The sequence below is a fragment of the Syngnathoides biaculeatus genome, chromosome 22 (assembly GCF_019802595.1).
Source record: "Syngnathoides biaculeatus isolate LvHL_M chromosome 22, ASM1980259v1, whole genome shotgun sequence".
NCBI lineage: Eukaryota > Metazoa > Chordata > Actinopteri > Syngnathiformes > Syngnathidae > Syngnathoides > Syngnathoides biaculeatus.
In genome coordinates this window covers 17,892,852-17,920,197 of record NC_084661.1, presented here as the reverse complement: position 1 = coordinate 17,920,197, position 27,346 = coordinate 17,892,852, and the positions used below count along the sequence as shown (strand labels likewise).

Genomic DNA, 27,346 nt, shown 5'->3' with positions numbered 1-27,346 from the left:
TCTTGGATGAAAAGGAAAGCAAAAAAAAAAAAAAAAAAATACTTTTTTCAATGCGTTTGAATTGATTTGTCCCAAACAAACACAATATAATATCAAAAGAAAAATGTTGAACCTCTTTTTAGGTTCTTTAACAATCACTGTTGGTTGTTTGCAGGGGCGTAGCTACGCATACAGGTCCGGACTGAGAATGCCCCCCCCCCCAGCCCCCCAATTCTTTGCGGAATGTGGCGTTCAGTGGGAAAGTCGCACATTTTCGATTTCATTTGCGATGCACTTTGAACCTCAAACTTCAACTGCACGCCACAATTTTTTTTGTCCCCTCGTTCTTCCTTTCCCTCCTTCTTCTTCTCCTTTCCCTTCTTTTTGTTCTTTCTGTTCTCCTTTTTGTAATTCTCCTTTGTGTTCTTGTTCTTCCTGTCGTTACCGCAACTGTTGCTGTTACAGTCGTTTAAACAATAATATTCACAGATTCGCCTAATTGTGCCCCCCCCCCATCCCCCGGCCCTCAATAGCGTTCATAAAAATGAAAAGTGGGGGAAACAAACCAACTTGAATTCTTCGTCGCCCCGCCCCAAAGTCCACCTTTTGATTTCCTCTTATTTTAGGGTCGGGGGGTCATGCACGTATTTTTTTCCCAGATGTTGTTCGAAAACGTGAATTTTCATCACGAGCGGAAAAGCAACAATTTCCAGTTTCGGGATTTAGTAGGATTAAACAGTCGGCCCCCAAATCCTTTTACTCCCCCCAGTAATAAATGTTGGAAAAGTGCATCAGTGTCAGAAACGCAGCGTCTGGCACTTGCACGTGGAAATCTTTTTTTTAATTTTTTTGTGTTGTTGTTGCTAAGCAACTAGCAAGCAAGTACGGAGCGTGTGTGCGCGTCCTCGGCGTGTTGTGTCGTGCGTGGAGGAAAAACCTCCCACCATCAAAGAAAGATGCAAACTATCATCGCTGTTAGAATAGGATCGTGATGATAGTTATTGGGGGGGAAAAAAGCGCAAAAATCAACAGACACAGGATTTTTTAAAACGTGTATTTATGTGTATTTTCAAGGTAAAGCTCAAATAATGAATAATTTTGAAGTTTTTACCCGCTTTGTCAGCATTTATTTTCTTCACTGTCGTCCATTTGAGGTGCTTTTCCCAAAGGGGGCCTGGACGCACATCGAAAGCTCATCCATTCATTCGACAGGCGTCGTCCCTTTTCTGAGCCGCTTATCCTCACAAGGGTCACAGGAGCGCTGAGTGAAGCCGACGCCGAACCGGTTGCCAGCCAATCGCAGCACTTTCGCATATATTCTTATTTTTTTTTTTAGACCGAACCACGGCATCTGGCACCATTAAGGCAATTTGAGTCATCCTCTGAGATGCTGTATAATAGATACACTTTATTTATTTTTTTTTTTATCGTCCCCAATAGCCGCAAATGCCACTTTTTGACAAGTCGCCTCCACGAGCGCTTCCCGCCTGTGACCTTTTCGCATCGAATCGGGTCCCGGGGACAATAATTGGACGTCATCGAGCGCCAGCGTTTGAACTCTCACCTCGCCGCCGTTAATAAATGTGACGCCAGCGAAGCCCACACGGGACGTGGCAACGGAGTAGCTTTACATATTTGCAAAAAGTCATGCGCTGAATGGAAGACAGAAAATAATACGCGACAAGCTTCTAAAGTTTTTCCGCTAAACACGTCTTCCAGATTGGGTGAAAATTTTTGCATTTTCTGTAAAAAAAACCAAAAACAAATAATAATTAAATTTAAAAAAACTAAAATAGTCACCCTTTTTGGAAAATGTTTCAATTTTAATTTTCAATTCGAAATTATTTAAAAAAAAAAAAAAGCATTGATTCTGAAACAGAAAATACAAAACCTGAAAATTTGATGTCGTTTCCCTCATTTCAAACAGAAATCAGGTGGAGAAGACCAAATGTCAAGATTTCACATTGGCAGGGACAAATATTTTCCAAATATTTCATTTCCACTGTTTCTGCCTTTTGATATTTCGACAAGGTTATTTGTGCTGTTGCGGAAGATTGTGACATTTTTGATCAAAATATTCCGGTTATGTTGACCTTTAGTGACCCCCGCTATTTACAGGGTTAGCAACCAAGCCTAGCGCTAGCTAGCATGCTCGCCTCCGCTTAAGAGACGTGCCGCCGAATTGAATTTTTCAGCACAGCCATCAATTTTCCCGACGTCTGCCGACGTGCACGGTTGACAATGAGCTTCCCCGTTTAAGGACATAATTACCGCTTTGCTATTTTCATCTGTCTCCCCCGCCCCGCCCCTACCCCCTTTTTTTTTTAACATTTATTTTCGTTATATTACCCCTAAAAACGAAGCAGCAGAGCGTTGATTGGCCTCGTGGCGCTGAAAGATCCGTCCGATCGATACTTTTGCTGGTGCGTAGTCGGCCTGCGCTTCTGGAGCGCCTTCTGTCCAGCTTGGCAGCCCTTAGCAACAGTAGCCACGGTAACCGTTCTCGTGGTGACGGCGTTTACGGTGTCTTTCTGGTCTGGTTTATTTTTTTCAGCTGAGTCTGAATGAAATTTTAAACGTGACCGTCATGCAAGCAAAAAAAAAGTTCAATGCGCTTTACTTCCTGTTGAGAGGGTCGCAAAACCGGTAAAAATTAGGAAATATTGTGATCAGGTTGTTGTTGGAGATGAAAAGTCCACACACCCTTGTTGAAATTTTGGGGCGAGAGGCGGGGTACGCCCTGAACCGGTCGCCGGCCAACCACAGTCGCACTCACAATCACACCTATGGGCAATTTACAGTCCCCAATGAATGGACGTTTTTGGGATGCGGGAGGAAAGCGGAGTGCCCACCCGGGGAAAAAGCCACGCAGCCACGGGGGAGGACGTGCAAACTCCACACAGGCGGGGTCGGGATTTGAACACCGGCCCTCAGAACTGCGAAGCAACCCTCTAACCGGTTTCGTCACTGTTCCGCCAGTATGAGAGACTTTTGAGAGATAATGTGGTTGCAAAAGTGAGCACACCCTTGTGGGTGGCTGTCTGATTGAAAGTCACGTCAATTGGGAGTCAGGCTTGACTAACCCAAATCAATTTCAGATGGTCGAGGAGGCTTTTCCTTCTCCCTCTGGCATTTCAATCGGGGTGTGTATACTTTTTCTGACCATGATTATCGACACTGACGTGCCGCTTCATTTCCAACATGTCGTCGCCTCAGGACGTGCAGCGGCTGACCGCGGCCGACGGCGTCCTCAAGCGCGCCGACAAAGACGAGGCGGCGGCGGCGGCGGGCGCCGGCGAGGTTGGATGGATGACGTCGGTGAAGGACTGGGCGGGAGTGATGATCTCGGCGCAGACGCTGACCGGACGGGTCCTGGTAAGTGTGGGGCAGACAAAGAGGTTGGGGGCTTTAAACGGCGTATTGAGGTCAGGCGGCGGCATCCCATAATGCCCCTCGGAGAGCGCGAGCGAGGGACGGCATCTGGTCGAGTGAGGGCGGTTGCCACGGCGACGGCTGCTCGTCTGACAAATGCCTTCAAATAGCAGAAACCAGGACGATGAGTGGAATTGGAATTTTTTTTTTTAAATCACAAAAATGTCCAAATATGCACTTGTTGTTGTCTGCAAGCCTTGCGCTAACTCACGCAAGTGCCGTTGCCGACCAAAACAGCGGCACGTAAACGCACGTCTTTCTACATTTTCATTTTTTTCCGTCACTCCCCAAACGTGGCGAGCGCCGTCGCCAGGGCAACGGCGGCTTAGCTAAATGTAGCAGATGCGTATCGGCCGCTTTTAATGGTCCGCCCGGTTTGAAAGCCTTTTGTCGTGCACGCTGCCCGGCAGCTCGGACGCGTCCGTGGATGGAAGAATCCCAACTTGCGCTTTGTGTCGACCGATTGCTTAAAATAGCCGCGCGGCGTTTGAGTCAACAAAGTTTTTGTTTGCCGACGCTGCCGTCGACTCTCTGGAGCCCCAAATCGAAACGTGTTGACGTCGGTGACGACAGTGCGTGAAGGAGGGCCGCTGTCATTGTTTCCCGCGCCGGCGCCGCCGCCGCCTACTTTTACACGAGGTTGCGGAAAAAATGGAGAAAAAAAAAAAACATGCTGAAAAACGACAAATGAAATTGCTCCAAATACTTATGTGATAGTACAAAGTGCAACATCAGTTGTTTGTCTTGTCTTGTTTTGGGGTGAAAGTCCAACAGGTTTGTCCACTCTGTGGTGAAAAAAAGTGCCACCATTTTTTTTTTTTTTTTTTTTTTTTTTTTCCCCACACAGTTTGTAATTAGCGCTTTGTTTACTTTTTTTTTTTTTTTTTTTCCATAAAATCTGAAAACTTGGCGGCACAATGGATCAGCTGGTAAAGCCTTGGCCTCACAGTTCTGAGGTGCCGGGTTCGATCCCGGGCCCGCCTGTGTGGAGTTTGCATGTTCTCCTCGTGCATGGGTGGCTTTTCTACGGGTGGGCACTCCGCTTTCCTCCCACATCCCAAAAACACGCAACATGAATTGGACGCTCTAAATTGCCCCTAGGCCGTTTGTCTCTATGTGCCCTGCGATTGGCTGGCGACCAGATCAGGGTGTACCCCGCCTCCTGCCCGTTGACAGCCGGGATAGGGTCTAGCACTCCCTGCGACCCTTGTGAGGATAAGCGGCAAAGAAAATGAATGGACGGAAAGCCTGAAAACTCCATTCCATTCCATTCCTATTTCCAAGCCACTCCCAGCTAAGTTCGGGTGAAAGGCGGACTCTACGCCCTGAACTGGACAATAAAACAGTTCTGGTTTTCTTTTTAGTAAAGCGAACATGTCGCTCGTCTATTCCTACATCAATCATGTCTTTGTTTTCAATATTTTGTCTTGTACCGCGTCAACAATTTGAAGTTTACGTGAAGTTTTATTGATTTATTTTTCTCCTGTTGATGAAAGTGCAACGTGACTGTGGGAGGCCCGAGGGAAAAAAAAAAAAAAAAAAAAAAAAGTTGCGCGTTTTCATCCCATCCGTCGTGCGAGCGTCTTTTGGGCCGACGGGCCTCCGCTCGCCATCGCCGGCCGTCTCGGACTTCCGCCGCCGGGAAGTGTCGAGGAAGTCCGCAAGATGCACGGCGGACGGAATCGTCGTCTGTCTTCTTTTCCGGATGATGAATTCACAAATTCTGCCAAGCAACAGATGACGGGCGTGTGGCGAGCATCACACGGGGCACAAACTTGTTGACGTCGTCGTGCTGCGCTCGCCTGACTTTGGAATAATAATAATGAAAAAGTGTGCATCGTGTGGGACGGTTTTGTTTTGTCCTCTTGTCATCCTCTCGATGGATGGAAGTTTTGGTGCTCGCTCAAGAGCAAAGGCGGCATTCGCACTCGCGGCTGTCGCGGGGAACCACAAAAGTTGTTTCCTCTCTGCCAAAAGAGGGAAAATGTTGATTAAAAATTCATGTTTGTTTTTTTTTTTTTGTGTTGCCGATGCGATGGCGCATCATGGAGATGAATGGGGGGGGGGGGGGGGGGCGCTCATCCATTATGGATGCCCGGCGCTCTCCTGTTGCCGAAGACCTTTTGTGTCATTTGGAAATGGACCGCAGCCAGCTCGGCTCAGGCGCGGAAGCTCCGCCCCCTCACGCCCTCCCACACTGACGGACGAGTGAAATATGATCGGAACTCCATCTATATCACAAAAATAAACCAAAAACTTTTTTTCTAAATATTGATCGCCACCGATTCCGATTTATTCGGAAGGGTCGTTAGGCGGGTATCCAACTCGCGGCTTGTGGGCCGAATAAGGCCTTCCGCATTATTTTTTTATGTGGCCCGTGAAAGCAAAACCTTTGTGTCAACTTCTACGATTCTTGCTCCAAATCTGTACTCAAATGTTAAAAATCATAACAACATTGAGATAATGCAAACTTAACGGCAACCCAGTAAAAATAAACGTTAAAGTGCACTCCAAACTATATTCACCCCCATTGAGGGTATTAATGAAAAGTTACCAACATGAATTTCCTCCGAAGCTTTGGTAAAAGTAGCAGCTTCGGAATCGGTCCAAAATGTCCGCGTTCAGCCAAAATGGCCAACTTTTTTTTGCGCTTCGTGTGCCGATTGAGCCGCCCGCCCGATTTCTTGTCGATTGGTGCAACTTGGTACCAAATCGGGCGTCTAACTACAGACTTTTTGCCGTCTTTCAGGTGGTGCTGGTGTTTGTGCTCAGCATCGGCGCTCTGGTCATTTACTTCATCGATTCCTCGGAGTGAGTATTCATCTTCTTCATTTTTTTTCATTTTTCATTTCACGTGAAAAAGTGACGCTGCGAAGCGAGCTTTTCGTTTCCACCCGGCAAAGATGGCGGTCGATCTTTTCGTAATTTGGTCGGGTAAACGAAATAAATGCGCCAGGCAGAAAAGTGAAGGCAAAATGGAGTCGTCCAATCTTTGGAGGAAAATTTTGCAATCGAATCGCGTTCCAAACGCAAATGACTTCCTGTGACGTCTTTCGGAAAAACGGCCAAAATTGAAAAATAACGTTTGCCCGAAAATTGGCGGGGAGAAAGTCCATCAATCAATCAATCAATCAATCGGCGCGAGTCCCTGTTGTGGCGGGAAACAAAGGCCGCCGAGACGACAGGAAGCAGGAAGTTAGCCTCGGCGGCGAATTGCAAGATGACGGCTGCGAGCGCACGTCAGCGTCGAGCCCGGCGCGGTCGCCACGGCGACGTCGCATCGCGGCGCTTTCGGCCGTCTTTTCCGGGACAAAAGATGGCGGAGGACGGCGTTGGTGGATTTGGACTTTCTGTGGGTTTTTGTGTGTCTTGCAGCCCCATCGAGTTGTGCCAGAACTTCTACGAGGACGTGACGCTGCAGATCGACATGGCCTTCAACATCTTCTTCCTCTTGTACTTCGGCCTCCGAGTAAGTAAAACCACCAAGTTATGATTCATTTCGTCGTTATTATCAGACTCAACTCGCAGTATTGCGAACTTTAATGGACTTTTGCGATTTATTTTTTCCATTTTGAACCTTCGTGACTGCTGCCCATCGTGCGTTATCATATTTTGCAATTATGTCTTCCTGTTATCGATTACTGCATATTTGTATCTTGTACTACTACTACTTTTCTAAAAAATGTCCCCAATTCTTGCCATTTTTGAAAACCAAAATGTTTTCTTCCACTTCCATTTTGCAACTGTATTTTGCTAGCAATTGAGTGTAATATAACGCAGATATCGCTACTTTTGTTATATGAATGACTAAATGGATTTTTTTTACAATATTTCTAGTTTTTCTGTGCATTTTTTTTATCCTATTGCAGAGATGGATTTTTTAAATAATCTAAATGAATTACAATTTAATGTTTGTAATGTTCTAATAGCATTATTTATAAAGTACGTTCATTAGTTATGCTAAAATACTTTGAATACTGCGTACAATGTATCAGCGGACAATGACGAGGCCTTAATTGCAATCCAGCAAACGAAAAATTGTCCAAACGTTGAGCGCTGAGTGACAAAACCCGACGTTGTGGCCCGCAGTTCATCGCCGCCAACGACAAGTTGTGGTTCTGGCTGGAGGTCAACTCGGTGGTGGACTTCTTCACCGTGCCGCCCGTCTTCGTGTCCGTCTACCTCAACCGCAGCTGGCTGGGTAAGGTCGACTCGCAAACGTTCGGGGTCCGCCGGTCGCGATCGGGACCCTGACGGCGACGCGGGCGTCGACCTCGCGAAAATCTTGTGAAGTTCCAACGGCAAATTTGGATCCGGATCTGGATCTGATATTGCGTTTGTTTTCAAGCACCTACGGAAAATGCGACCATTTTTTGAAAAGCATTTTGCGGGTGGTCCCCGGACCACAGTTTGAGAAGCCCCGCTCTATTGTGCAACACGTGCGTCCTTCACTTCTGCAGGCCAAAAAACAACAACAAACCACACACACAACAAGCTCAGTAGATGAAAAGCCTTTGGCGGTGGCAGGAAATGAAGGATTATGGGGGATCATTTTGGACAGCTTTAAATATTTTTTTTTTCTTTCTTGTCTGCGGGGGAACAAATCCGACGCGCGCACGCAATCAAAGCCAAAGTACGAGAAATGTGTTGCGTAACGTCATCGTGCCAGCGGAAGTGGCTCCTTTCTTGTGAGCGGTGGCGCCGCCCCGTGGGCGAATTGCGCCGTTGCCACCGGGCGTCCACTCCCCAGCCGCTTCATTAGGTACACCCGGATGTCAACTCCCTTTCAATGGATGATATTTCATTTTCAGATCATTCCAATTGCAACGGCTATTGTAATTCTTTTCCCTTTTGAATCATTATACAGAAACAATGCGACTTGTTTTATGTATCTCATTTACTCTTTGCTCACTTTTCTCGTTTGTTTTTCAAATATTTTCTCTATACGTCTACTGTAGGGTACGATACTTGTATTTTGAAGCTTTTTCTAAAATGAAAAATATAAATGTAAGTAGAACATTACAATAATTCTAAGAATACATAAAAGAATGAAATTTGAGTAGCTGAATATGTATGAAATGTAAAAAATGAAAACAAAATCCATGTATAAAGTTTTAGTATAATACATGAATTACATGCATCTCTAATTATGAAATAAAAATATTGCGGTTGCCTTGATTGATAGAACTAAAAAAAAATAATATACTAATGCTAATATTGAACACCATGTAAAATAAGACGAACATAAATAAAGAAATAAAGTAGTACATTAAGTTGAATATGTACAACTGCTGTTTTAATGTTAAACAGATGACAAAACTCAAGTAAAAAAATATGCAATTGCAATGTAATAACACAAATGACGTTTGTGGCTAGCGCGTTTCATGCTAAGAGTAAATACCACGCGACCGTTTCAATGTCTTCCTCTTCTCTAAATTGCACAACAATAGCGCGACATCTGTCATTTTTTTGGGATTAAGCGAGTGCCGAAGCTTCCCCCGCCGTCACGTGATCGGCGTTTTCCCGCTCAAAGACCTCAAGCTGTTGTTTTGCCGAGCTTAACGCCACGAGACATTTGTTCCGGGCTCCAAGGCACCAGCCGGAGGTCACGTCCATGAACGCGCCCGCTTCCCGCTTCTTTGGATGAGTCCAAAAGGAGCTTATACGCCGCCGCCGCCGCGCTAAAAATCCCCGCGGCGGCTTAAAGCTCGCCATAAGCGCGCTAGCGGCCTGACGTGCGGGACAAAACTTTCTGTTTGGCGGGGTCGAAGGAGTCCAAAAATGATTCCCACCAAGATGTTAGCGTACAAGGGGCCCGACGGCGGCGTCCAGACCGCGTCGGTCGCCTTGCGGCGGAAGAAATCCACCGGCGAGCTCTTCCAGAAAGGCTACCGGGTCCGCAACGGCCACGACAAAGACGAGCGGGGGGACGATCGCGGCTCCGGTTTGGCTTCCTGCGTGCGGGCCGTCTCCTACTGGGGTGCATTCATTCATTCATTCATTCATTCATTCATTCATGTCTGTTTTTTATGTACGTTGTCTTATATTATTTCTTGTTTTTTTTTTTGTCTGACAGGTTTGAGATTTTTAAGGGCCTTAAGGTTGATCCAGTTCTCAGAAATTTTGCAGTTTTTGAATATACTCAAGACAAGGTAATTTTTTTTTTTTTTTTTACACTTACTAGTTCGATGTGCTATGCCTTGGATTGCAATGTATTTTTTTTTTTTTTTTAAATAATGAGTTAAAAAAATTCTTTTGGAATGCATGCCAAGTATTTGGACAGAACTGATAGAATTTGGATTGCGTTAATCAATTTTAAATAAATATATTTAATCAAAAAACATAAATACATTTTCAAATATATATTTTTTTTAACAATGATTTTAAAAAAAGTCTCTTGAAATGCGTGCCAAGTATTTGGACAGAACTGATAGAATTTGGATTGCTTAATCAATTTTAAATAAATATATTGAATTGAAAAAACAAATACATTTTCAAATATCTGTTTTTCATTTGGGATAGATTGCATTTCTAAAATTAAAGGTATAATTTTATTAAAAAGTATTGTGCAGTAAATGTACTATTTATTTAAATTTTATTTGACTAATGAAATAATCAGTCTCACTTGAGCTAAACAAGGTTTAAAATATTGAAACAGACTTTTGTAACTAACTTTTTTCCCCCCTTTCAAAATAGTCATTTTTTATGAAGTGAGTTTGAGATTTTCTTTTTAAAATGTCCGCTTTTGAATTTTTTTTTCTTTCTGGTGGTCGGACACACACACAGCAACTCCATCAAGCTGGTCAACTTGTGTTCCATCTTCATCAGCACGTGGCTGACGGCGGCGGGCTTCATCCATTTGGTGAGCGCCCGTCCGAACGTGGCGGCTGGCGCCGGGGCAAAATGGACCAAAACGTTTTTGTGATGGCGTGCGGGTTCCTCTTTCTCTCTCCTTCTTCGGGCCGACGCTCGCAGGTGGAAAATTCCGGGGATCCCTGGGAAAACTTCCAGAACTCTCAGGCGCTGTCGTACTGGGAATGCGTCTACCTGCTGATGGTCACCATGTCGACGGTGGGCTACGGCGACGTTTACGCCAAAACCACTTTGGGTCGACTCTTTATGGTCTTCTTCATCCTCGGCGGTCTGGTAAAGAAAAGCCTCTTGTTCATAAACAACGATGATCCGAACATCATCATCATCAAAAGTTGTTGCACTTTTTGGGCGAATGCTGAGGGACGAGCTTTTTTTTTTTTTTTTCCCCCATTATGATATTATTGGAATATTTCAATTTTCCACAGTCTATTATCACAAAACATTTTTTTTAAGTGAAGTACATGTATTTCGGTTTTTGTCTTGTCGTATTTCGACTTTAATCTTGAACGAACACCCCCAAATTTTTCAACTGTCACAAATGCAAATTTTCCGTGCGGCGTTTCTCTCTTTGGGTCGCAGACGTCGTCTCTCAGCGTTCTCACAACTGAGTTGCAGATATTCTTATTTTTATTGCGAGTTGTTAAAAGCCTTGCGATTTCAGGTGGCTCCGCCCCTTCGTGCCCCTTTGCGCCCCTTTGTGCCCCCCTCCCGAACTTTCCAACTTCTCGACTCCCAACAAACACCCACATTGAAATGATTTGTTCTGAAGCTCTCAGACCAATGGAGCACTTCAAAAAAATAAACATTACATTAAATAAGAAGTATTTTAAAAAATATATATATTAAAAAAAATATATATATACATATTTATATATATATCTTTATATTTCCACTTCATTGATGTAAAATTGAGGGTTTTTTGGCAGGATAAAATTATCAGAAAAAATATATAAACAAGAAAATACTCCATAATAACAATCCAATTTTATTCTTGGAAAATTATGAGAGGAAAAATACACATTTTTCTCAATAACATTTGGCAATAACCTCAACTTTATGCTCACAGTGGCATATAAAATGTCAAATGAAAATATCCTTGTAATAGTTTGACTTCTCGTACTTTTTCACTTCCTAATTTGACTTTACATGCATTCTTCAGGTAACGCTTCCACAAATTGTCAATTCTCAATTCTGTAATATTTAAACTTTACTGAAATAATTTTGCACCTCAAATCACAAAACATCTCCATCGAGTTTACAATTTTTAGCTCTTGTCGGCGGTTGTCTTCTCGGTGCGTATTTTCTTCAGTGTACCCTCATACTTCCTTTGTAAATCTAAAACAAGTAAACAAAAACAAACAAAAAAACCCCCCACACAATATGGAATTATAACACTATAAATATTTAGTGGCAACAATTATGAGGTTTCAGTAGATTGCAAATCATGTGGTGTGTTTGTTGATCAAAACATGGCACTTAAGGCTTTCCCTTTCATAATCGTTCCAAATAAAGAATCATTTTCCAAATGGATCAATTGGCTACCATTTTTAATAACATTCTTGATCTCTCTATTTTTCCATATACGGTGGTACTTGATTTACGAGTTTATTTTTGTCACCATGCTCGTAAATGAAATCGTTTGCCTTTCATTTTTTTATCTCGAATTTAAGAAAAAATAGTGCTCCACACCACAATAGAAACGTATGGCAATATAATCTCATGCAAATAAATAAAACAATGTTTTTGTTTTTCCCACCTTACTGACAGAATGATGTTTACTTTTTAAAGTACCCCCCCCCACTCCCCATTGTACAAAAGTAGACGGGTCACCCGCCGGATGTTGTGAACTTCGTTGCCGCCATCTAGCGGCTGAAAGTTTCAAGCGCAACCAAAAACTCACCATTTTGCTCTCGACACACAAAAAATCCGAAAAAGTCGACTGATCGATTCATCGAATGAGATGAGCGTTGGAAAAAAAAAAAAAAAAGATTTATTTAGCACATGCATAAATAATACTTTGCCAGTAACTTCCTCAGTGAATGTTTTGACTCGTAAGTCGAGGTACCACTGTGCCCCCCCCCTCTTTGTTTTATTTATTTTTTGCAATGTAACTGATTTGATGTCAGGCTACATTTGCCTTAACATTTTCGACTGGTTGTTAATGAAGCATGGCTTGCACCCCCCCCCCCCAAAAAAAAACAAAAAAAAAAAAAAAAAAAAAAAAACAAACAAACAAAACCTTTTCCTGCACTTGAGATTCAATTGATTCAATTGAAGTTTGGGCGTTCGATTTCCTTTCTGTGCCCGCCTGCTGTGTTTCCTCCATTTCCTCCTTAGGCCATGTTTGCGAGCTACGTGCCTGAAATCATAGAGTTAATAGGCAACCGCAAGAAATACGCCGGTTCCTATAGTGCCGTTAACGGCAGGAAGTAAGTATTCGTCGCGAGGCTCCTCTTGCATGCGCCTTTCTTCTTCTTCTTTTTTTTTTTTTTTTTTTTTTTTTCTTTTCTTTTCCACGCATGTAGGCCATGTTTGCTCGCTACGTGCCGGAAATCGCCGCTCTCATCCTTAATCGGAAGAAATACGGCGGCAGTTATAACTCGACCAGAGGCAGAAAGTAAGTCCGCGGGCCACCGTGGGTGAACCCGACGTGTGTGACTTTTCCTTCTTTGTGTCCTTGGAAATGCGAGATGTTCAAGTCCCACCGCGAATGAAGAAGCGGGGCCACGCTTGCTTTTGCCGCGTTTGTGCGCTCTCGCCAGAGATCGTCGTTGACCCGTCAAACGTTTTTACGAGCCGCGGTTGGACCGAATAGTCGACGCATCGACTAGTCGTGTAATATTCCTCTCTATTCTCGTAAAACTACAATAAATGTAGTACTTTGTATGAATATTTTTCTTTTAAAAATCCACCCTTTTTGTCACTGCGTTTCTCTGCAGTCTGATAAAATGACCGTTTAATCGTAAAATTTTCCATTTTATTCTCATAAAATGATGAGCTTTTTTTTCTTCATGTTGAACTGCACTTGAAGAATTATGACATTTTATTGCAATATTTTGTTTTCTTGTGTAACTTTCAGGTCACGGTAAAATAAATTTATTTTGTAATATTTGCACTTTCAGCTTGGAAAATTACTTTGTAATTGTAATATTGGATTTATTTATTTATTTACAAATAATCGTACCCAGTTTTGGCTCAGTGATAGTTTAACATATTTCACATAAAGTTGCGATTGTATTTTGCTAATATCCCGACCTCCTCCTCACGTTTCCACCTCATTCTCGTAAAATTACGATTCTCCGCGTTTTATTTATGGATTTTCCACATTTGTGACGGACGCTCACGTGACCTGCATATTGTCAGCATGCATTTGTGTCTTTTGTGTTTGTGTTTTTGCGTGCGTTTGCTTTCATTTCCACTTCTTTCCATTTATTCTCTTACAGTCCATCTATCAAAAGTATTGCACACACGTCCACGCAAAGACGTAAAATAGTAGCAGCTGAGTGAAATTTGTTTCCCAAACTATGCAGTGTATGTTTAGTTTAATTTGACATTTGAATATGGAAAAAAAAAAAAAAAACCCATGTTGAATTTAATGTGCTTTTTTTTTTTTTTTTTTTTGCTTCTGGAACATTCTTGGCCTTTCTCTTCAGTCTGACCTACACCCCCAGGACTAAACACATACGTCGGTGACATTTTGACAAAACGTGTTTCGTTTGTTTTCTTGCCGAGGTACTTATCGTGAAAAGACTTGTGCACTATTTCTTGTGGTCTTGTTTTGTGTTCGCGTGCTAGTGGAAGCACGCTAGCTAGAAAACAAACAAAACAAAAAACCGCCCCCACCCCCACCAACGGAGTAAGTAAGTAACTGTATCCAGTATTCTTATCAAAGCAGTTAATTTCGCAGCGTTGGTTACCTCAAAATGATGTGCCAGTAAGTCGATTTAGAAATGCCGATGGAGCTGATGTCGTAGCAAAGTACAGTAGGTCCTGACCCACGAGATAAAAATCATATTTCAAGGCAGACTAGGCTTAATTTATGCTAATGCTAGGCTAACATAAGTTGTGTTAAAGGGCTTGTCGAACTACGTCTCTTATTAATTGCAATATTCAACGGTCTGATGATTGACTGATTATTAACAAGCAAGTAGTGGATGAGAGTGAATGTAGATATATTCGGTTTCTTCATTAAATTAGGCTAGGCTATGCTAAGCTAGCGCAGTAGTCAATTCACAAGTTATAGATTTAGTTTCATCCGTCTCGGCTAGAAGCGAATTAAGCAGCTTTTGCAAAATGTTAACCGTCCCTCTGAAGAAGTTTTTTTTTCATCTTAAATTAATGGAAGCATAGTACAGTACATACAGTATGTATTATTTTTAGCTTGTTAACGATTAGCCTAAACCCTTGCATTGCAGTTGTACAATTAACTGTGTGTGTGGAAAAGCAAACAGTTTAGGTGAATTCATTCAGCAAATGAATGGAAAAGTGTAAAAGGTTACATGAATGGCATATTTTCCTCGCTTTGCTTTTGCACCCCCACCCCAAAAAAAAAAAAAAAAAAAAAAAAGCAAGCCAACATAATTCAAACGAAAGAGATTTTTTAGATTTGGTCTCCTTCAGAGCTTTGAGCTCCGGAGGCAAAATACATTCCAAAAGGATTGGAATTCACGCACTTTATAAGCTTTATAAAGGTAAAAAAAGGTAACATTTTTTGAAGTATTCTAATAGTTAACACATGCAAACTATTTTCTAAACTACAACTAATAAAAAAAATAAAACTATTAGTTTTTCAATGATTTGGGCAGCACGTTGACAGACTGGTTTGCACATCTGCGTCACAGTTGAGGACCGGGGTTCAATTCCCAACCTGGCCTGTGTGCAATTTGCGTATTCTCCCCGACCCCCGCACATCCCCAAAGCATTCATTGGAGATTCTAAATTGCCCGCCGTGGTTACTTGTTTCTGTGTGACCGCTTCAGGGTGTACCGCACCGCACCTCTCGCCCAAAGACAACAGGGGTGGGCTCCAGGAATTCCCAGCATCCTTGTAAGGATAAGCAGTTCAAATAATTGATGGATGGATGAATGAATGTTTTTTGTATATATTTGCACAATACGATACTTCCAATGAAAAGTCAAAAACAAATGAAAAGGGGAAATGTGCGGCCGTCCCAATCTCCCCTGAAATCAACTGTGATCCCTCGTAAATCCGCTCTCTGTCCGGCTCGTTCTCCCCGACGCCGATCCCCTCTCCCGTGCTTGTCGCGTCACGTCAGCCAATCTCCGTCCGTCCCGTGGGAAGCGCGACTAACTCTCGTTCCGCTTCCGGCCAGGCACATCGTGGTGTGCGGCCACATCACGCTGGAGAGCGTCTCCAACTTCCTCAAAGACTTCCTGCACAAGGACAGGGATGATGTCAATGTAGAAATCGTTTTTCTCCATAAGTGAGTCACAAAATAACGTCTGGAAAGTAGCCGCAGCGCTTCACATTTTCTGCATTTTAAATTTTATAAAGGGTTCAGCAGAAGGCAAGGCCTTATTACACAATGCAAGCTTTTGTCAACACCACCACCGACGGAATGCGGCCGTCAATATAAAAAAATTATCAGCAAAACATTGATAACATTCCAAACCCTAACAAGCAAACATTCACTAAGGCCATCGCAGTGCAAAAGAGACATTTTGACAGCCTTGCCTACTCGCGCACACGACCTGGTAGCGCTCGCTCGTAACCGCTTCCGAAGGACAGCTGCCGTTCAACGGTTGTCTTATTAAAAAAAAAATAATAATCATACGCTTGTCTTGTTTCAAAACGGATCAAAATCAGTTTCAACATTGTCACGCAAAAAAATGTGGAAAAAAGGAAGCGTTGCAAATACTTTACAGATGCACAACACAGCAATTGGAAAAGAATACAACCTCCTTTTTTTTTTTTTTTTTTTTGTATTATTCAGTATTTCCCCTAATCTTGAGCTGGAAGCCTTGTTCAAACGTCACTTCACCCAGGTGGAGTTCTACCAAGGCTCCGTCCTGAACCCTCACGACCTCGCCAGAGTCAAAGTAAATGCACACGCCGCACATTTATGCTGTATTCTCAACTCTCGTTGACGTACAATTTTTTTAATTTAAATTTTTTGTCTCCGCAGATTGAATCAGCCGACGCGTGTCTGATCTTGGCGAACAAATACTGCGCCGACCCCGATGCTGAGGACGCCTCCAACATCATGAGGTGACGCGTCGCCGACTTTTGCCGCTGCATCGCACGGCAAAACATCGGTTTGGGTTTGAAAACAAATTGCTCTGCAAATCATTGAAAAATATCCCAGACGTTGTCCGGTTCAACGGTCGCCGTTTTTGCCCGCATTTTCCCAAATTTTCTGTAATTGTATATATATTTCTTTTTGTTTTTGTAATTCCTCCAGCACAGGACATACCAGAAACCAAAATAGACTGTTTGGAAAAAAAAATCACCTTTTTGAAGTAACATTTTAACATCAAAGTTTGCAGGTTTTGACATCGTTTTTATGTCGTGTCAGGGTAATATCCATCAAAAACTACCACCCAAAGATCCGCATCATCACCCAAATGTTGCAGTATCACAACAAGGTAGGCGATGTCAACCACATTTTTTTTTTTCCTTTTCAAAAATGTATTTAAATCACTAAAGACTCCTGGGGGCTCGTCCTCATTTTCTGTCATGAGAATACAACAGTTAACATTCACACGCAAAGTAGTTGTCGCTCACATTATTGACGTGATACGTGGTTACCAAAGTGATTGTTGTGGGGTATTGCCGAAAAACTAAGTGGTTTGACCAAGTTCAATCACTGCTATGGAGGATGTAATGCAGAATATATAACTAGTAAACAGGAGAGTAGCCAGTAATGACCCTTGTGGAACACCTTTTGTCAATACCTTTTAAAGTGACCAAGATTTACGTTTTGCTCCCGTTTGGCTGGCTCCTCTTTGATAGCGGTTCAAGGTTTTCACGGTCACGCTTTTGACATTTCCAGGCCCACCTGTTGAACATCCCCAGCTGGAACTGGAAGGAGGGCGACGACGCCATCTGCCTGGCCGAGCTCAAGTTGGGCTTCATCGCTCAGAGCTGCCTGGCTCAAGGGCTGTCCACCATGTTGGCCAACCTCTTCTCCATGAGGTCCTTCATCAAGGTCCAGTACACGCCGCCTAAAATCAACCTCCCTCGCGATTTTTTTTTTTTTTTTTTTAGACGTGTACGTTTGACGGCGGTGTCGCCCGCAGATCGAGGAGGACACGTGGCAGAAGTATTACCTGGAGGGTGTCGCCAACGAGATGTACACCGAGTACCTGTCAAGTGCCTTTGTGGGCTTGTCCTTTCCTGTGATCTGCGAGTGAGTACTGAGCGACTCTGCACCAGTCAACAGCTTTCTGTGTGTTTTTGCAAGCGGTGAACATCAGCAAAAAAAAAAAAAAACTTTCCCGACATAATGGAAGCCTCGTCTTGTTTTTCTTCTTCTTCTTCAGATTGTGCTACGTGAAGCTGAAGCTTCTGCTGATTGCCATCGAGTACAAGTCTGATCAAAGGGAGAGCAGGTAAGCCAATCGTTGATCGGCAACAGAATTCTCAAGGCACGTAATCATTCAGTTTCCTCACATTGATTGATTGAGTTGTGAGCGTCAATTAAGGAAATTCTTTATCAGCCGAACAGCAAAACGGCGAGCAGTAAAAAAAAAAGCACAATAATTTGGAAGAGTCCAGTTGGCTTGATTCAACTTTCTCATGTTACCATGACCCGAATGACTCCTGTACAAACGAATGCATGATTTTTCCAACTCACTTCATCATACTTTTTACCGCTAAGATCCCACAAGATGGCGCCCAAGTAATGCTTTTTTTGCTTTATTGCCCCCCCCCCCAAAAAAAAAGTGGAGTTCACAAAAACACACGCTTTCAATTTGTATATATTTTTTTTTCCCAAGTTGATGATGATATTAGTTCCTAACGTGGGTCTCCTGTCGCAATATCGAGCGATGATAATCCCGAAATTGTTTGTCTCGCCCACGTGGGTTTTGCAGCACGCTCATCAACCCCGGCAACCACGTGAAGATGCAAGAGGGCACGTTGGGCTTCTTCATCGCCAGCGACGCCAAAGAAGTCAAGAGGTCACCGCCACGCAACATTCTTCACAGGCACTTATTTTTTTGTTTCTTAATACCTTCGACGCTGATTACGTGAGATGTCGTTTACCGCCACAGGGCGCTGTTCTACTGCAAAGCGTGCCACGATGACGTCACGGATCCTAAACGCATAAAGAAGTGCGCGTGCAAGAAATGTAAGTTGTGGGATGCCGTCAGGTGTCCAAATACTTTTTGTGCACGAAGGCTTCAGATGGCGGAATGCAATTTTAAAGTTCACAACTGCATTAGTGCTAATTGGGAAACTAAGCAAGGCAATACACAAAATTTCCCCTCGAGGGCGCTAGCGTCCTTCAACAAGAAAAGCGGACACTTAAGATATTGAAAAGAAGTTGAAATGAAAATAATTAACATTTCAATATTTTATTTATAAACAATAAATAACATGACATAAAACAATATACAAATCGGTTAAAAAAATAAATGATTATTTGTGATTCATGGTCATTTTTAAAGATCTAAAAAGGGTTTATTTATTTTATGCACATTATGCCTTAATATTGGTTATTAAGCTCATTATGATAAGTAGTGGCATTTATTTAAAATAAATTAATTTGTTTTATAAACCAGATGGGTACCAAACATTTGTATTATATTAGTTACAACAAGCTGGATTTGTATTCATAATTTTAACTAACAATTGTTCTCTAACATGACAATTTATTCCTTTGTTTACTTATTATTATTTTTTTCATGTTGCATTTGTTTTACACTTGTTTTGTTACAAGGGCAACCAATAATCGAACAGAATATTTGACATGGAGCCCTTGTAGCGTGAAGATTGTGGCGCCGTATCGCAACGGGCATCCACAGACCATCCGCACGCGCGTACACTTGGCTCCGAAACCGCGTCGGCCGTCATCCATTTTGAGCAAAAAAGCCTCCCGACGGAGTCCGTGCGCACTTCGGGGCACGGCCGCCAGTCCGGCCCGGTTTAGCTCCCGACGGAGCCTTACGTGGCCTGACGTGGGAATTATGTTTGCAATTTCACTTTTGGGAGGAGGGGGCAGGCGAGGCTCGTCACTAAAGTCGGCCTGACAGTTCCTCACCGGCAGGCAGCGGGACAGATGCTAGCCCGTTAGTGGCGCGACCCTCCGATTGCGGGCGACACATGGCGGCGCGGGCGAGGCCGCCCGAGGGGCCCCGCGTGACCTTTTGGGACCTTTTCGCGATGACATCGCACGTACTTCCGCTTGGCAAAGGCTCACATGACGCAGTAAACAAATGCGTGCATGTCGCATATCGAGCACCCGTGAAGGCTGCTGAAAGCTCTCATCCATACTTAAGCAATTAAAAAAAAAAAAAAAAAAAAAAAGGGAAAAAGTCCTCCTTGCCACTAGCTGGCGCAACACTGCGGCAATTTAACAGGAACGAATCATCATGTCCCACACACACACACACAGAGAGAGAGAGAGAAGTCTTCAACATGTTCAGTTAATTGAAATGTTATTTTTCAAAAGTAGGAGCGGTATCAGTACTCTCTGTAGTATCTGTGAAATACTGAAAGGGGTATGGAATATCCCTAATTTATATTTCATCAGGTAGGCCGACCGGGAAAAGAAGTTTCCGCCAGAGTTGCGAGGTTCATTGAGGAAATGACGCGTTGGCAACGACAATGGAGTTTTGAAAATTGGAGCAAAAAAGATGAAATGAACATTTCGGAGAGCAAATTTTGCTTTTGACAATTTTTGTGTTTGTTTTCAGCTTGGTCAGCGGCGGTCACTCGTCAGCCCGATTTTGCTCCCGCCATTTTCTCACTCAACATTGCATGGTCCAGTATAGGTTTTGTTAGCGTTTTATCGCGTATTTGGGTTCTTTCACAAAAAATATGGTTAAGAGGTGTAGTCACGGACTTTGTAATAGTGACGACGGGTATCCTGAAAGGCGAGTTGGCGGAGTTCCATTCGTACCCTTTCCAAAACCGAAGACCCAGTACGAAAAATGCCTTCGATGGATCAAACTTTGTGGAAGACCGCGTGATCAACTGAATCCATCTAATATCAACCGGAACACATATGTTTGCACGAAGATATGCCCTAAATTTGATTTTCAATACATGTCTCGTATAAATGAATTCAAAGTTATTCGCTAGCATAACATTGCTACGTGTGAATGATTGAACGAAATCAGAAGCATGGAGTCTGTCTCAGTTCAGAATGTATTGTATTGTATTTGCCATTTTCACCGTTTGTCTTACGTCAGTGCGCATGGCGTGACGTGGTTATGTGCCCTGTAGGAGGGGTCAATTGCCGTAAAAACGATGGCCGCCACCCATTAACATGTTTTTCCCTTTTGTGTTCTCAGCGAAAAACACCTTCAATGGATACATCAAATCAGGTAAGCGTGCGTTTATTTCTCTCGTCACATTTTCAAGCTATGAAAAGAAAATAATTGTCTGCAAATACCGATGAGGCCAACACAAAAATGCTCCCTGTACTTTGTGAATCCAAACATAATGAGCGCATTACGTTGGCGATGAACTTCCTGTAAATGAAGCCGTAACCCTTCGACATTTCGCTCTTGTGAACTTGTTGACGTCAGCTCGAACGTCGGCGACCGGCAAACAAACGGAGAGCGGACGAGAATTTCGACATCCGCGTGGCGGGAACACCTGAAAGCACGCTCACTAATTTATGGCCGTTATAAATATAAATGTGCGACGTGACGCGACGCTCAAGTGGTGATCATAGAAATGAGCCTTTTGTTGAATTATTCACGATTTGGCATTCTTGTGCCAGGAAGAATTACGCTGATATTAATGCTTTAATGGCCAATAGGAGTCACGTCATGATTTATTCAAATTCTGATATTATTCAAGTTCAATTGTTTTGGCCTGGGTTACACCACCAAAATCACAATATCAATGATAAATATATGTACTGTAGTTGTTTTCTTAAATCTTTACAGTGGCGACGTTTGTACTTCATTTCCTATGGGGATGTTTTTACGTGTTACATTTGTTCACATTGAAAGTAATCACATTTTTTCCCAATTTTAATATAGTTTAACATTGTATAGAAACATCAAGGAAGAAATACGCAAAAAAAATTGAAATAAAATATGTACAAAAATCTGACTTTAAATTTTATATAAACTATAATAATTCTAAATAAAATGAAAATAAAATAAAAAACAATTCAAATCCACAAAATTAGATTATGAAAAATCTGTCAACTGCATTTAAATACTAAAATAAATAGAATCATTGATTAAAAAAAGAGACAGTTGAACCATTTAAATAGTTTTTCAAAGATATATACTTTTATCCATAAATTTGAACAAAATAAGTTTTTAATTATCTGTTGTCAGCAGATGGAAGATTATCGTATAAAATCCCAGAAAATGAAAGACGCGCGCTTCTATTGGGATTTGTCCGTCCCAATTGAAGTCAAAAAGATTTTGTATGCGATTGGCTGGCAACCAGTTTAGGGTGTTGCCCCCCCCGCCACCCTTTTGTGGATAAGCGGCTCAGGAAATGGATGGATAAAGTGAAATTCTTCAATCTAACCATCTCACGATGAAATTTTGCTAGCATGGTGAAGTGTCCCCTTTGAATGAGGCAACTCTGCGGCCGCCGTACAATTTTGCGATCTCTGTAAGCGATTTTTCGATTTTACATTTACGAGGTCTACGCGACAAAATAATGAAAAGCTTCATGCGCTAATCGTCTAAATCGACTCCTGGTGTGGCTCAGCAACGCTGTCGGTTGGACAACATCGGGGAAGCTCGCTTACTGTGCCCGCGGGTCCCGGGCCAGGCGGCCGCGGGCGTCGTGAAGTACCGACGGCGGGTAAGTGAGCGCTGCGTGCGAGCGTTCCCGACTAATGAGGCGGCGTGTGCAGATGTCAGCTGCGCAACATGAAATATTCAACAGAGCCGCCAACATGTGAGCGGACATTGTTGTCAGAGCGCCCTGGAACGGCGCCCCCGCCCCGCCCCGCCCTCGTCCTTTTCCATTACGGTGTCACATTCCAACATGTCGGCTGCGTTTGATATGCGCGCGTCCATATAAATAATCGCAACATGCGCTGGGTGACATCGAAATACACTAAAAGTCACTTCCATCTCAAATCAACTTTTACCATCGAAATGAAGGAAAATGACAGCACTCGTTCCAGACCCAAACCAGAAGGGGAAAAAAATGCAATCTTCTTTTCCGCCCCTTTAAAGTATTCAACTGTATGAGAAAGGTAACGATTTACATCATTTAAAAAAAAGGATTTGGCGGTGCAAAGTCATTCTTGTGGCTGGATAACTTCCCGCTGAAGCTAGCTGACGTCCTCGCTGTCGTTGCAGTCGAAGACGACCAGCAGTCGGTGCTGTCGTCTAAAAAAAAGCAGCGAAACGGCGGCATGAGAAGCTCCCCCAACTCCTCGCCAAAGATCATCATCAGGTAGGACACGACTTCGTTACGTAATTTACGCCTTTAGCGTTTAGCATTTACGACAGGCCGATTAGACGAAGACAGAATTAGTCACGATTGTATTACTTCACTACTTATTTCAGCAATATTTTCACGCATTGGAAAACCCGCCAAGTAATAAAGTAATACAAAACAAGACAAAAATAAATCAAATTGACAATCCCAAAATGTTGTAATTGCATACAGATGCGGCGTAGCACTGTTTTTGTCTTAAGCATCTGAACTCACCTCAGCAGAATTCCCTGCCGCCAAGATGCCATGCGATGGCGGCAAAGTACTATTTTTGTCTCAGTGAAGTGTCTCAACTCACTTCAGCAGTAAATACTACATTTTCAGCAAATTATTGATACGTTTTTTTCCCCCAAAACTCAAGAGTGGTGACGCGGGGCATCAACTGTCGTCAGGAAATTGCCTACCCTTGAAAAATGAATATTTGTTTACGTTTGGTCCTTCAGTCAGTCCCTCACAAAGGCCTCCAACCTGAAAAGAACCAAAGCTGTTTGTTTGCCGCACAGCGCGAGACGGCGGCGCGGTGGCATTTCCCGACGTAGCCTCGGGCCGACTCCGCCGCGACAACCAGAAGAGTGAGCGTTGAAACGCGGATCTCCCGTCAATGTGCGGCCTGCGGGCCTTTGTAAATAAGTCATGGCGAGCAGATTGGCTTTGGGTTTTGAAGCGCACGCCGCTGACAGCTTGCATGACGGCGAGCTCGCGTGCGTGTTAGCGAATCGCAATTTTACAAAGAGCTGATGCAGGAGGGAGGAACGCTACACGACAAGGGTGTGTAAACTTTTGTGTTTTAACATTTAAAAAGGGACAGTTAGGCCAGCTCATTCCTAGATGAGGCTAGCAAAAGTTAAAATCATTAACCCGTTAGAGCCTAATCGCTGATCACTATTGATAAGATCAACAAAAAAAGAAAGGTGGTCATTATGGGCGTTTTTTTTTTTTTCATGATTTCCGAACATTTTCAAAAAGGAATCGGGAAAATTATTTTATGAGCCTAAGGAAATGTAAAATGTGCGAATAAAAATAAATTTAGGGTTTGTGTCCCTTGAAAGGTTCTATGCAGTAAATCTAAAATACCAGTATTATGTTTATTCATCCAGTTCAATAATTGATTTTAATCCAACAATGACTGAATGTATTTTGAATAGAATAATTAGATTTTTTTTTTTTTTATACTACATTTTTGTTAAATAATTCTAATTAATAAAAAAAAAAATCACTAGGATTTATTGTAATACTACTTTGAAATGTTTAAAGTAAAACAAAATCTTTAAGGCGCGCATCAGGCGAGGCTTCGGTTCCGGCGCCGCCCCAAAGGGATGGCTAGTTTGGGCCCCGCACTTTCATGCATACTTAACGGCGTACTTAACGTCGTATTCTTCTGGAGCGCCCATATGGACGAGGGGGACTCTGCGCATTCTAAAAGGTTTTGGACAGAGACAGAAGGCCGCTGTCTTTGCCGACTTTGATGTGTCGAGTTTTTTGAAGTGCAAATGGGAGCGCGTCGTCCCGACAGTTGCGGCCGCCGCCGGCGTTCGAAGAAGCCCTCAGCTTTTAACGGCTGTCCGCTTTTTTTTTTTTTTTTTTTTATTTTAAACCCGGGTGGCTTCAAATATTGGCTCGCTGCTACGATCAACGTTCCACACTCACCCAGAAGAGTAACAAAACGTTTTTGGGAGGGTTTTGCTTGTCCCACACATTTCAAACACATTTGAACGTACGAAACATTTTCTTATTCGTGCGCTTTTGTAGGACCTCGAAGTGCCGCATTAGCTTGATGTAGCCGCGTCGCCCCGTTCAAACATTCATGGGGGCCGTCATTTTGGGACGTAAACACGATTGGGCAAATTGCTAAAATATTTAAAGTCTGGCCTGTTCGAGCTTTTACGGCGCGCCGTGCAAAAGGAGCCCCTAATTGTCTTTGCGCTCATGCCAGTCAACTCGGTCGCCGTCATTTCCGGCTGACTCGGCTGTCGCCGTCGACTACGGCTAGGCGTTGGTTTGACGGCTCCGGTTGCGTCGACCGCTACTCGGGACGACGTCGAACGTCGGATGAACTCTGAACTCTTTCTCTGTCAGGCACGACCCGCTCCTCATCTCCGTCAACGAGCAGATGGAAAGCGTGGACGACAACGTGAAGAGGTACGACTCCACCGGGATGTTCCACTGGTGCCTGTCCAAGGACATCGAGAAAGTCGTCCTGGTGAGCGGCCCTGATGCACGTGCGGCAAAAGTGCTCACGCGCTCGACTTAAGTACAAGATTTCAGTTTAAAAATGCAAATGTGCAAATACCGACCTTAGCCTGACAAGCTAATTTCAGAGACACACTAATATCCACAGTAAAGAGCAACGCTTAGCTTGATTTTTAACTGCAGTACCAAAGTTAAAAACATCACCACACTGACTTCTGAGTACTTAATAATCTGTTTTCCTGACGACATTGCCGGGACCGGGAGTGTTAAGAATGTTGCGAATGTCCTTCCCACCACTGCCTGCATGTGATTTTATTTTTTTCTTTTCTTCTCAGACTCGCAGCGAGGCGGCCATGACGGTGCTGAGCGGTCACGTGGTGGTGTGCATCTTCGGCGACGTCAAGTCGGCGGTGATCGGCCTGCGCAACTTTGTCATGCCGCTGAGGGCCAGCAACTTCCACTACCACGAGCTCAAGCACATCGTCTTCGTGGGCTCGCTCGAGTACCTCAAGCGCGAGTGGGAGACGCTGCACAACTTCCCCAAGGTCTCCATCCTGCCCGTGAGTCACACATACTGAGTCATTAAGTGTTGCTGTGATATGATATAATATGATATGATAGCATTAGCAACATATGGTACGACATCAGCTTGAAATCTTGAATGACAAGTTTGGCTACTTTTTAAAAAAAAAAAAATTCTAAAACCACAGTGATTTTGGAGGAAATATATACAATAAATCAAATAATTATTTGAAATCAATTCAGTTTAATCAACTTTAATACAAAAAATTGGAGCCACAATAATGAATTGTCATCAAGTTAATGAAGTATTTTAATAATAGATCAATCAAACCTTGTTCAAATGAGTTTAGCCTCTCATGAGAAAACATTCTCAAATTAGTGTTGAAAGCGAAACGAGTATCTTTTGTGTTGGATTTTAAAATAAATGAATAAATAAAATTAGCTTTTACTTTGGAAAACAGTAATCGACATTTTTGTCCAATTTCTGAGACGATACAGACCAAACCAGGAACTGAATCGTCATCAATTCAGCTCATGTTCACTGAAAATTTGAAAAAAAAAAAAAACTAGATGGAAATGAAAAAAAAAAAAGTTTTTGTAATGCAATAAATTGAAGAAATAATCCACCAATATTGTAGTAATTAATTGTTGCTATGCAAGAAATGTTTTGGAAGTCACCAGGTGACACCCCCCGTGGAAAAGGTGAGCTAACGGAATTTCTCCCCCCTCGTCGGAAAGGGCACGCCGCTGAGCCGGGCCGACCTGAGGGCCGTCAACATCAACCTCTGCGACATGTGCGTCATCCTGTCAGCCAATCAGAACAATATTGACGACGCGTCACTGCAGGACAAAGAGTGCATCTTGGCGTCGCTCAACATCAAGTCGATGCTGTTTGACGACAGCATCGGCGTCTTGCAGGCCAATTCCCAAGGTGAGCGGGGGGGGGGGGGGTCACATGACTCGGTGGTGGGTTACCGTAGCAACTGGGTTCGATAGAGTAGTTATGCAACGATGAAAACGATCCCAGAGTTGCAGCAATTAGGGACTGTGGGACAGGATTATTCACTTAGATTATATTTTATTTTTGTTAAAGATCATCAAGGTTCGTAAAGAAAATACAATTAAGAAAACGAGATGGACACTGGAAAAATACATTTAAAACAAGGCAGTACAGTATCTTAGAAACGGTGTAAAAAAACCACTAAAGTACACCTTTGAGTATTTGTGTCTGTTATCACGGAAGTACTGGTGAGGCCCCGTAGCTCAGTGGTTCGAGCAACGGTTTGGTGCACCAGGGGTTGCGAGTTCGCATCCCACTCGGGCCTCCGCTCCCCAAGGCGTCAGGAAGGGCAGCCGGCATTAAAAACTGCCAAACAAATAAGAGCGTTCATCTGAGCTGTCACACTGTGGCGACGCTTAACGGGAAAGACAAGCCCAGAGAAATGTAATATTTACTGATTTAAGTATTGATACTTCTGCCACCTCTGCTTTCTTGACACTTACCTGTAGTTCTACTTAAGTAGAAAGTAGCAGTAATAGAGTATTGTGGCCTTATTTCAATGTCACATGACATCTGCTAATACTGCCTTACGAAACGGACACGGAGTAAGTCCTCCATGCCAGTGGGTGGCGCTCCGATGCGCCAAATCATCATGCGGATCGGAACTAAAAACCTTCAATGTGTCAAAAGTACTAGAGGTATTGGTGGACACTGAAGAGTGATTACTTGTACTGGTATTAA

The 27,346-nt window shown here is 43.1% G+C and overlaps 1 protein-coding gene across 2 annotated transcripts in view; it reads left to right on the top strand.

Moving 5' to 3' along the window:
• LOC133495445 (calcium-activated potassium channel subunit alpha-1-like) overlaps nt 1–27,346 on the top strand; it is a 30,428-nt gene that overhangs the window by 837 nt on the left and 2,245 nt on the right. The window contains exons 2-23 of one of the 2 annotated variants that reach the window (XM_061810082.1): nt 3,196–3,354; nt 6,161–6,222; nt 6,787–6,880; nt 7,501–7,612; nt 9,488–9,563; nt 10,198–10,273; nt 10,387–10,557; nt 12,810–12,901; nt 15,617–15,727; nt 16,238–16,343; nt 16,430–16,512; nt 16,820–16,889; nt 17,297–17,452; nt 17,544–17,653; nt 17,787–17,855; nt 18,339–18,425; nt 18,519–18,595; nt 20,763–20,795; nt 22,755–22,851; nt 24,970–25,093; nt 25,419–25,643; nt 26,344–26,536. In XM_061810082.1, the coding sequence (XP_061666066.1) occupies nt 3,196–3,354; nt 6,161–6,222; nt 6,787–6,880; nt 7,501–7,612; nt 9,488–9,563; nt 10,198–10,273; nt 10,387–10,557; nt 12,810–12,901; nt 15,617–15,727; nt 16,238–16,343; nt 16,430–16,512; nt 16,820–16,889; nt 17,297–17,452; nt 17,544–17,653; nt 17,787–17,855; nt 18,339–18,425; nt 18,519–18,595; nt 20,763–20,795; nt 22,755–22,851; nt 24,970–25,093; nt 25,419–25,643; nt 26,344–26,536 (2,383 nt within the window). Of the gene's footprint in view, nt 1–3,195; nt 3,355–6,160; nt 6,223–6,786; nt 6,881–7,500; nt 7,613–9,487; nt 9,564–10,197; nt 10,274–10,386; nt 10,558–12,621; nt 12,714–12,809; nt 12,902–15,616; nt 15,728–16,237; nt 16,344–16,429; nt 16,513–16,819; nt 16,890–17,296; nt 17,453–17,543; nt 17,654–17,786; nt 17,856–18,338; nt 18,426–18,518; nt 18,596–20,762; nt 20,796–22,754; nt 22,852–24,969; nt 25,094–25,418; nt 25,644–26,343; nt 26,537–27,346 lie in introns of both variants that reach the window. The other variant, XM_061810081.1, reaches the window with a different exon arrangement.